The sequence below is a fragment of the Pteropus medius genome, unplaced genomic scaffold, assembly GCF_902729225.1.
Source record: "Pteropus medius unplaced genomic scaffold, Ma_sr-lr_union100, whole genome shotgun sequence".
Lineage (NCBI taxonomy): Eukaryota > Metazoa > Chordata > Mammalia > Chiroptera > Pteropodidae > Pteropus > Pteropus medius.
The window spans coordinates 8,717,814-8,728,353 of NW_024355205.1; the positions used below are offsets into that span (position 1 = coordinate 8,717,814).

Genomic DNA, 10,540 nt, shown 5'->3' on the forward strand with positions numbered 1-10,540 from the left:
TTTTATGGATCTGAATTCTGCTCTGAAGAAGTTTGAGGTTACCTTGATTTTTTTTACTTTACCCTCTTTCTTGCATGTGTCAGGCTTCTTTCCTCACTGGATGTTTGAAAAAAAAATTTCATTTCTTTGAAATTCAGTAACTGGATTAGAATTGTGTTTCAGTTTCAATAATTCAACATTTCTTAGAACACAGGGTTCTCTCTCTGTTTGCAAAATAAGTTCCTCTTTATTTTCAGATAAATTTTCTGCTATTATATATTTAAATTGCTTTTCTGTTCCATTTGATTTTCTCTTGCTGAGAAACCTATTTTGTTTATGTTGGATCTTCTTTGTACAATGCTTTTACTTATATTTTCTTCAACTATTTATCCAGTTTTTATTTTCCTTTGAATTTACTGGGATTCTCTCAAGCATGTCTTATATGTCAAAATTTCAATTTTCAGCTGGTTTTAGTTTATTCTTTATTGATTGACTCAATAAATTAGCTCTCTAGATGTATTGCTTTGACTTTCTTTGGTAATTTTTTACTTTGATATAATTTCAAACTTACAGAAAATTTGCAAGAATGCAAAAATGGTACAAGGAACTTCTGTATATGCTTTACCCAGTTTACCACCTATTTGTCTTTTGCCCTATTTGAATATATGTATACACACACAGAACACTTTTTTTTCTGAGCCATTTGAGAGGAAACTATAAACATCATGACTTTTTAACAATAAAAAAAATGTGCATTTTCCACAAATAAGGACATTCTCTTACACAATCACAGTATAATGATCAAATTAGGAAATTTAACATTGATAATAATATGATTTTCTAATTCACAATTTATATCTAATTTTTAAAAATTGTCTCATTATAGCTTGTGTTTTTCTGGTACAGAATTTAATACAGAAACAGGTTAGCATTTAATTTTTTCCTTTATAATGTCCGATATGTTGTCTGATCTTTGAGATTGATTTTACTCTTTTTAAGAAATGTTTGTATTATTTCTTTTGTAACCCACGGACTTATGAAGAATTTTCTTACAGTCTTTATTTGTTTTCTACCAGACTGGTCTTTCATTTAATCATTCTTGGCATGCTTTGGATTCTTGGATTCTGGTTTGTTTGTTTGCATAGCTAGTAACATCATTTCCTTGTATCTTACTTACTCATACTTATTGTGGATGCCTTTGCTCATATCCTCTGTCTTTTCTGATATAGGGAGGCTACATCCTCCCTGGAATGCTTTCAGCCTGTACTGAGATCTGTCAGTCTTCTCTCTGGAGCTACATTTGTGGGTTAGGTATTGTACTCTTCTGTAGCCTGCTGGTTCAAAGGCATGGAGAAGGTAGAAAGACTATGGAGCTCAGCCTCCTTTGTTGGAGTATCTGGGCTTTCTCATCTTTTTCTGGATTTTATTGAATGGCAAACTTTCTTGAACCTAGTTTCAAGTGTGTTCTGTCCTTGTGGGGACACCTGCAGGTTTGCAATTTTTTTGCATCTGCTAAGATCTTACGGTGAGTATTTTAGGGACTTTAAAAGATATTTCAAATGTTTTCTCCTTACTTCTCCTTCACCTACTTTTCCACAAATTGGTGTGGTATTGGTGAGACTTGTCAGTACTGACTCTCCTTTTCCTATTACTAGTTTGGTATGCATATTGGGCAGGAACTGGGGAGAGGGTAGACAGTAGCACCCAGCTACACCTCAGTGAATCTTCTGTGTAATTTTTTGGTTGTCCCTTGTCTAAGTTTATTATGTGAACTGTATCCCTTTCTTTGATTCCTCTTATGATTTTATTATATTTTTATTTTTCTGTTTTTTCTATTCATTTTGTGGGAGGTTGTGGGAAGAGAGTTTATGATCTATCTTTACCCATCTACCACTTGTTTGCTCTACTCTAAATTACTAAAAATTACATGTAAATATCTTTGGAGTTAATTCTCACACTAAAAATAAATTCTAAAATGAAGCATGGATCTAAAATGATACAGTTATCATTTTAATCAGAAAATGAAGGGTTTCTTACTCTGATGTTTCATTATTTATAAATGAAATATAGTACTTACAAACAGTAGTCTTTTTGTATGTTTGTTTCTAACCACTGAGCTTTTTCATTGCCTTTATCACTTTTATTCTTACATGCTTCATTTTCACCCTGTGTCTCCCATTTTTTCATACACCAACACCAGTATTTTCACCAGAATACATAACTTTTCATATATAATAGCAAGCACGCACTGCGTAGTCCATGAACTGCCAGAGCTTTTTTGCTGGTCCAGGAGCAGAAGGCAGTCATTCACACACACTTGACTCAGAAACGGCTCTCTTTCTTTTTGGGAAGATTGGCTTTGAATGAGTGCACAGCTTTGAGACACTTACCTGAAGCTGAGGAAGGAAGAGGACAGCACATCAGCTGAATCACCCCAAACGTCAGTGAGGTGACAGATGCTGTAGTGAAATCAGGCCGTATTCTAGAAAATTCACTGATTCTGCACAAGGCTTTTATATTCTGTTTAGCATCAACGAGCAGAAAAATTCCACCCACATTTCGTTATTTATGATGCAATCTGGAAAACTCTTCATGAGATTCGGTCTCATACAGACACAGTTACACAGTTCGACTCTTATACAAATGTAAATGTGTTCACATCCCTGTGAAAGCTGCATTTTTGTGAGCAGCAAACCTTCTGGCTCGTTTTTTGTTAACTCTAGGATGCATCCACTTCCTCTAAGTGTTATGGAAAATAACCTTGCCAAGGAGCTGAGAGAAGAAAAAGTAGAAAATAACTACATTAAGTAAAATGTTTCTCCTTTGATTCAGATTGCTGTGGCTGATATTAGAGCCATTTCAGAAGTAGGCAAGGTGGACACAGCAGGGAATGTGTGTGTGCAGACACAGCTTACTGCTGAATCAGGACAGATGGGGCAACAGAGCAGAGTGGTCGAAAGCCAGGCTCTGGGGCGGGACGTCATGACGGGGGAGGACTAGTTTTGAAACAAAATCACCACTTGCTAGCTTTGTGACACTGGGAAAATTATTTTTTTAATTTTACTTTACATCGGTTATATGTATGAAAGATGGGTATAATAATAGGCCCTATAATAAAATTGTCCAATGATTGAATTCAAGTATGTATTATATTATAGTTATGAAAATTTATTTCTTTCTACAATAAGAAATTTGGATGTCATTTTAAGAGCCCTGGCAAGCCATTGAAGGTTTGAAAGGAAGCACACGTACACACACACACACACACACACACACACACACATCAGCAGTGCTAGCATGTAATAAGTCCTGAAAAGACTCTTATGTAAGGAACCAGTGGGTGGTGCTTTCTGCATATAGTAAGGATCTCTTGGTAAGTCTAAATTTCAGTCAAAAACATCTAAAAGTTGTTTTCATTCTCAATCTGTTTTCTTCTAGATCACTTTGAGGATTATAGTTAACAGTGTCTTATGCCATATTATTATTCCCTCCACAAAAGTCTTTATAAATAACACTATAGTCATTTACTTAATAAGCTCAACATATCAGAATAACATGTCAGTTTTTACATGTTGATATAACCTGAAGAAATTTGGAAAATATCAGAAGACATGCATTATTAGAAAGTATGCATTATTAGAAAGTAGTAAAGCATGTACCTTTTTAGTAGTTAAAAGTGATTCATTTGTTTCAAACTCATTCTGATTTATGAATTAAGAGTTTTTGTGGTCCTTAAATTCCCATGACAATTTTCTGTTTGTATAAGTTCAAAGTAGTTAACTAAGCCAAACAATTAAAGAAAGTACTTTTTCTTAAACAAGAAAGTAAAAACGTACTAGCAGATGTAGCCAACTGTCTGTGAAGTAACGTAGTGAGTCAGCGGCTTCCTAAGTAATTGGAGGCTCCGTTCATTGGTTGACCATCAAGTAAGATATTAAATTGTAGAAGGTCTACTTGGGATTTATAGTTAGCAAATTAAGTAGATAACCCTTGTAAAGACAATCAGATTATTATGGGTACAATGATAATATTTTTGCTTTAGGGCATCTTTGAATTTCAGAATAAAATTGAGTGCTATATACAAAGTGAAAGTCAATGTATTAAAAAAAATTCTGATAAAAGAATATGAAACCATTCAATGAGTAATAATAATTGCTTTTCATTTTTATATGTAGTGTGGCGCCATTTGATCTTCATAGCTACTCTTGGAAGTGGGTGGGACAGGCACTATTTTAAATGACCCTTTGTGGATACAGTAACTGAGGGTATGGCTGATGTGACTGCCTATGGTCCCTCCCTGGGTGTTTAGGAGCCCAGGCACAAACCCAGGCACGTCTGCACTGCATTCCTTTGTCTTATCACCATATCACAATGCCACTTAAATAATTTGAAACCTTAACTTCAAATCAATATTGTGACCACTCAAGAAGAGGGTGTGGGCAGAAAGAAGGTAAAAGGAAGAAGGTATGGAGGGATAAACAAGGCAAGATACAGTGGCAGAGAGGAAGAGAGATGGAGGGAAAGGAAAACAAGAGGCTGCAGAGCTGGGAACGGGGTTACAGGTTACAGGGAGAGTGTCCTCATTGTCTTACCATCCTAAACGTTGGATGTTGTTTGTAGGTGTCACTGTTGGGGCTGATTGGAGTTCGGTGTCACCCCAACGGCAGCGGGGGAGGATGAGGGATAATGATGGTGCAGACCAGTAATTAGCATTTTTCCTCGGTTCTTCCTCAGATGATGCAATGAAAAATCACAGATCATTGAAATTTAATAGTTTTATTGAAAATATATTTTAGAAAGACAAAGAATACCTCAAGGAGGCACACGGAGAAAGACAAAGTATGCCCCAAGGAAGCACATGGTCTCAGCTCTATAAGCAACAGAAAGGGGCCAGAATATCTACAAAAGGCCAAAAAGGCCATCAAAAAGAGAGAGAACCTAGAGGGGCAAAAGGGGCAAAAGGGGGAGCCTAGAAAGACAAAAAGGGAGAGAACCCAGAAGGGCAAAAAGGACCCAGAAGCAGGAATGTCTGCCTTATATTTGGGCCTTGATGGGTGGTTCCAAAGGTATTCCTAGATGATTGGCAAGTGAGGTCATCTTAACTGACACTTGATTGACAATAGGCAATAAATGCCTAGTGCACATGTGCAGACCCAGAATTCTACTACCATTGTGGTGTTCTTTGGGCAGTCTCTAGGCTAGGCCCTTTTTCCTTTGTTTCCCCTTATCACTCGTGTCTGACCAGCTACCTAACATTGGTATGCTTGTTAGTCCTTTAGAAGTTTTTGTTGTTTTTATTTTGGGTTCCTTATTGGAAAATAGTCTATCTGCTTTGTTTCCATTCTTTGAAATTTTTAACTTTTTAATGTTTTTAAGCTTTTAATGTTTCTTTGGTCCTTCCTTTTTCTTTCCTTCATTTCTTTTATTCATATAATTGTTTATTTCTATGTGAATAAAGTTATATGTATGTGTTTTAAATGACATGAGTTTTAGGAATACAACCTAGAAGTTTATATTTAGTCAATTTTTGCCCTTTGTCTAATTCTTTAATATTGTATTTAAGAGATTCTTCAATGATCAGAGAACATACACTCTTACTCTAGGGATAGATAAGGTTTAACTTCAATTCATTTGTCAACAATCAGCTGACTTGACAGTTGTAAAGTAAAATTTTCAGTATAAATATCAATCTAGTTTTCCCTGGTTCTGTATTAGAAAATCAGGAGACTTGGGTTTTTGTAAAATTACCTTTTTTAGGTTTAACACTAAGCTGTAAGCAGTTTTATTTTTCTCTGCCTTGAAAATCAAGTGATGCAACTTTTGTTCCTATTAACTTGACAAGGTATTCTGAAATATAATTATCAAAGTGAATAATTTTACAAAAGCAGGCCCATTTATTTGTACAATCTGTATTAGTGCTATGCTCATTCAGTTAGGACTCAAATGCCTAACAGAGGTTAAATAGCTCTTCTGATGGTATTGTTTAGATTTAAGCATCATTATTGAGTTTTAGTCTTGTAATCCTACCAAGTCCATATAATTGGGGCATATAAAGGTACTTTGCATACCTGTCTTATTTACCTTATGGAAAACTAGGAAGAAGCTGGAAACTAGAGAATTAGATTCTAGAACATAGTGATTTATAATATTGATGAGCTAAAAGAACTCAGGTCTAGTTCCAGCTCTTTGATGATGTGGTTGTGTGATTTTTCAACAACTTACCAATCCCCTGTGGGTCCTTAATTTCCTAATCTCCAACAAGTGGGGATGGAACAAAAAATTTAGCTAGGGTATCTTTTGTTTTTCTCAAAATTAATCTTAAATAGAAATCCAAATGTAAACAAGACCAAGAAAAGCCCCTCCAGATTGCTTTGGGGTGATGAAAACAGGAGCCTCTTCCTTAAGCCACTTGAATTTCTCTACATGTCATAATTTGAAAGTCATTGGGTTAGATAAGGGCACTTCCAGTTGTAAATGTATTGAAGTCTATCTTGCAGCAGAAATAATCTGTTATTTTCAGTAGGGAAATCAAAAACTTTAATACTATCCCCCCTCCCCCGCCCCCCGCCACACACAATTTTTCTCTTCAGCCGAGTGTATAATACATTGTAGTTTGGTATTTGGTCATTCTGATCGAGAGGATGTTTACTTGGGGCTTTCATAAAAGTGAAGAGAGGACTAGCACCCAGTAATTTAACAGTTTCAAAAGTCATCATAGTATAAACTTACGTACAGGTTAGATGGCTCTTAAAACTTTATCAATGACGAAAAGCAGGCATTATGGACTTTCTAATATAGCAATCATTTATTTCTATACTTGACTTTTGGTATTTTATATAAAGATATGTTTGCTTATACATTTGTTTATTTAACTTGCACTGTTTGTCCCTTAGGCTGAATCAAGGCCAGCTTCTTGAAAAAGGAGAAGAAGTTTTAAGGCTTCCCCCTTTCGCATACAAATGGTTATTATATGCCCCCAAAAGCAAGGAAGCTAGAAAAATCAAGGGCAGCTCTGCCAAGACTAAGCTTTGCCTCAGACTGTGTGGGGGTAAAACTTTTATATCTTAGAAGACAAAATGAGATAATAAAGTGTTTAGCATTTCAGGCAAGTTAAGGAGTTGCACAATATTCTAGCTTTAAAGAGGATCCCTTGATTTTCTTGGTAATTTTGTGAATTCTCAGGACATTTGACACTTTTCTTAACTATGATTTATATTGAAAATCTATATGGCTGTGTGAAATAAGTCTGACAGAGAATCTAAGAAAGCTGAACTCACAGAAACAGAGACTAGAATGGTGTTTGCTGCCAGGGGCTAGGGGCTAGGGAGAATGGAGAGATGTTGGTCAAAGAGTACAAATTTCCTGATGTAAGGTGAATAAGTTCTGAAGATTTAATATACGGCATGGTGATGATAGTTAAGGATACTGTATTACGTACTAGAAAGTTCCTAAGAGAGTAGATCTTAAATATTCTTATCACACAAAAAAGAAACGACAATTATGCGATGTGATGCAGGTGTTAGCTAACACTGTCATGGTTATCATTTTGTAATATATAAGTATTTCACATCAACACATTGTACACCTTAAACAATGTTACGTGTCAATTATTTCTCAATTAAGCTGAAAAAATAAAATTGAGGAATTTGCTTAAAAAGTCAATATGATTTAAATGACTTGATACCCAAGCCCTAATTTAGAACCTCAAGTCAGGCTTACCTCATATTCCGCCCACCCCACAAACATTAGAAAATTGAGAAGTAATGAAAAATCCATACTGATCCTCTTTATATTACATACAGTTTACTTGGGATAAACTTTCAAATCCATATGCTGTGTATTGTTTTCTTGAATTTACATGTTGACAATGCATGATATAAAATATTTCAGATCCTTCAGAAAAACTTTGCAGCCTAACCTTGGAAGAGCCACCAGTCTTCAACAAGCATTCGTTGAACATAAGTCAAACTACCCTTAAGACCTTACATGTAGAAGACCCCTGTGGAATTGAGGAACTGAGGTAGGTAAGCCTACTTATATGAAAAGATAGTGCATAGTAACAATTTTAAGAAGTCCTATCTAGTTCTCTTTATTATATATTGTCCTCATTGTATACTTTATATGGCCATTCTTTTTAAAATGTTTGAGTCCTTCGTTGATCTATTATCAGGATTTAGCAGAGCGCTTATAAAGGTGTTACTTTATTGTGAAGAGATAATTCTCTGCTACAAAACAAACATAGGTCAAAAATGAAAAAAAAGAACATTAGAAATTTAATAATCTCTCAACATTTCTTCTTATATTGAAAAACAATTGCCTTACTTCCATTAATTAACCTAATAAATTCTGGTACATTACATTAATGTGAATAAAGTTTTTAGAATAGAATATTGAGAAGCTTCTTTTTTGAAATCTAGTCCAGGCTGTTAATTATAACATATTTTAATATGTTATCATTTCATCCTTTCTTCACATAAGGTAAGAACATTAAGACATAGTGATTAATTTATAAGGAACATAGGTTATACTAGTAAATGCTTAAGAAACATAGTTTATCGTGCCACTCTATTCTTGACATACTGGAATTCCTTGAAAAAGGAGGAAGGTTTTTCTAGAAAAACTAAGAAAATGTAAAATAACACCTTCTTAAATTGTAAATTCCTTTGATTGGTTTGACATCTAATGTTGCAGTAAAAGGGAGTCAAGATCTGTTACTGTGCCTTTCTGAAAGAGGAGACCACTTAGCTGTGGCTCTTGGATTTTGCATTTCTAACATCACTTAACCTTTTTTTTTTTTTTAAAGGGATCAATGTAAAGTTGCTATTTTCCCCCTAAAGTCATTAAAAGCAAGGTAACACCACATAGTATCACCATCATTTCATAAGAGAAAGGACATTTAATACCAAACATGTAAGGGGAAAGTAGTAAAAGAATAAAACATAGTTCTTTAAAAATATCATAAAAATGTCATTACCTTGTTCTTATTTTCTCTTCTTTTCTTGGACCATTTAAAATTTTTAAATCACATATCTGCACTGGTCCATAGATCAGGGGTTAGGCACTGCTGATTTAGCCTGTATTGGGCATAACGAAGAATCCAAAGAACAGTTATATCCACCACAGGGTGAAGTGTTTTACATTATTTAGTGCATACATAGGCTGGCCATCTAGATATCTTAGACCAAAAAGTCTGAATTGTGCAGGCTCCTCTATGTTACCTCACCTTACCTCTTTTTTCAAACCTCAGACACCTACACACTAGACCCTCCAACACAGCTTCCTTTCCACAATAAAATGCAACAAAATAAAATAACTAAATAATTGTTGTCATTAATTTTGGTTTTGGCATATCTTGACTGGCTATCCACATAGTCCTAATTTACTGTACACAAAAGAGGTGATTTATCTGGCAGTCTATTCATTGAGATTCTATTAAACAGCCAATGTAATGATGAATATCCTTAATGATGACCCTGAGGCTCTGCAAGTTTCTGAAGTGCCTTCTGAATCATCAGTGAAAGACAGAACCGGAGACCATAAAATCTTTTCTCCTTGGTACCACTGTGGCTTTATTTCTTGGGAGAGGGAGAATGATGAGAATTTCTCATTAAAAGGAGGCTTGGTTATTGGGCACATTGAAAATTACAGCCCTATTCTGAGACATACCCCTCTCATCTGCCTGCCTCTGGTGATTTCGACGCATATAGTATTGATCAGAAGATAGACGAAGAGTTGAAACCTGGTTCTGTATATTGTATATTGATCTTTTAATGTATTTCCAGCTCTTCTGAAAAAGATACTGAAATTCAGTCTTTGCTGACACTTTCTGAGAGCAGCACAGACGAGGAGGAAGAAGATTTTCTTGACAAGCAACATGTCATCACACTACCATGGTCACAGAGTACCTAGGAATCATTTGTTCATTTGTTCATTTTGTACCTAGAGTAAACAGAAAAAAGTAACAACTGTAAGAATGAATCAAGTAATTACTTGGCCAGGTGATGGAAATTTTCATTATTAATGCCTCTGATATTTCAAGGTTTGCAGACTAATAAAAGTTAGTAAAATTATGAGTATAAGGGCTTTTTCTTCTAAATGATATATTGTATGTCAAACACTAGTCTATATTGCAGACCATATAAGTAAAATTTGGTGAATTAAAAAAAATAGAAATTATAACTCTGTCTCTAGAAACTGTCATAGGTTCTATAAACATGATTATACTTAAAGTAATATTTAATTGTTAAATTATATTTTAAATAATTATGTCATCAATAAGATGTATATTGGATGGCCAACTCATACTTGGCAATATCATTAATTGCACCTGGAATCTATTTTTTTCTTTGGTAATTACATTATTTTTTTCTTTTAGTGTTTTGACATTTGTAGAAGTTCTGATAACTTCAAAAGTTGCTGCTAGAAGAAAGAGGACTCAAAATAAAGCAGACATAATACTTACTCTCTGTTCAGTAAAACACAGAAAAGACCCCCAAAGCATCTTATTTTGAGTGGGTGGGTGTGATGGTTAATGTTATGTGTCAACTTGGCTAGGCTATGG

General features: G+C 34.8%; 1 protein-coding gene across 1 annotated transcript in view; it reads left to right on the forward strand.

Annotated features, from left to right (window-relative positions):
- ZBBX (zinc finger B-box domain containing) overlaps positions 1-10,049 on the forward strand; it is a 94,441-nt gene extending 84,392 nt beyond the window's left edge. Inside the window, exons 19-20 of the mRNA XM_039857653.1 lie at positions 7,870-7,999; positions 9,762-10,049. Coding sequence (XP_039713587.1) covers positions 7,870-7,999; positions 9,762-9,888 — 257 coding nt within the window. The 3' untranslated portion in view covers positions 9,889-10,049. The remainder of the gene's footprint in view (positions 1-7,869; positions 8,000-9,761) is intronic.
- The last annotated feature ends 491 nt before the right edge of the window (positions 10,050-10,540 follow it).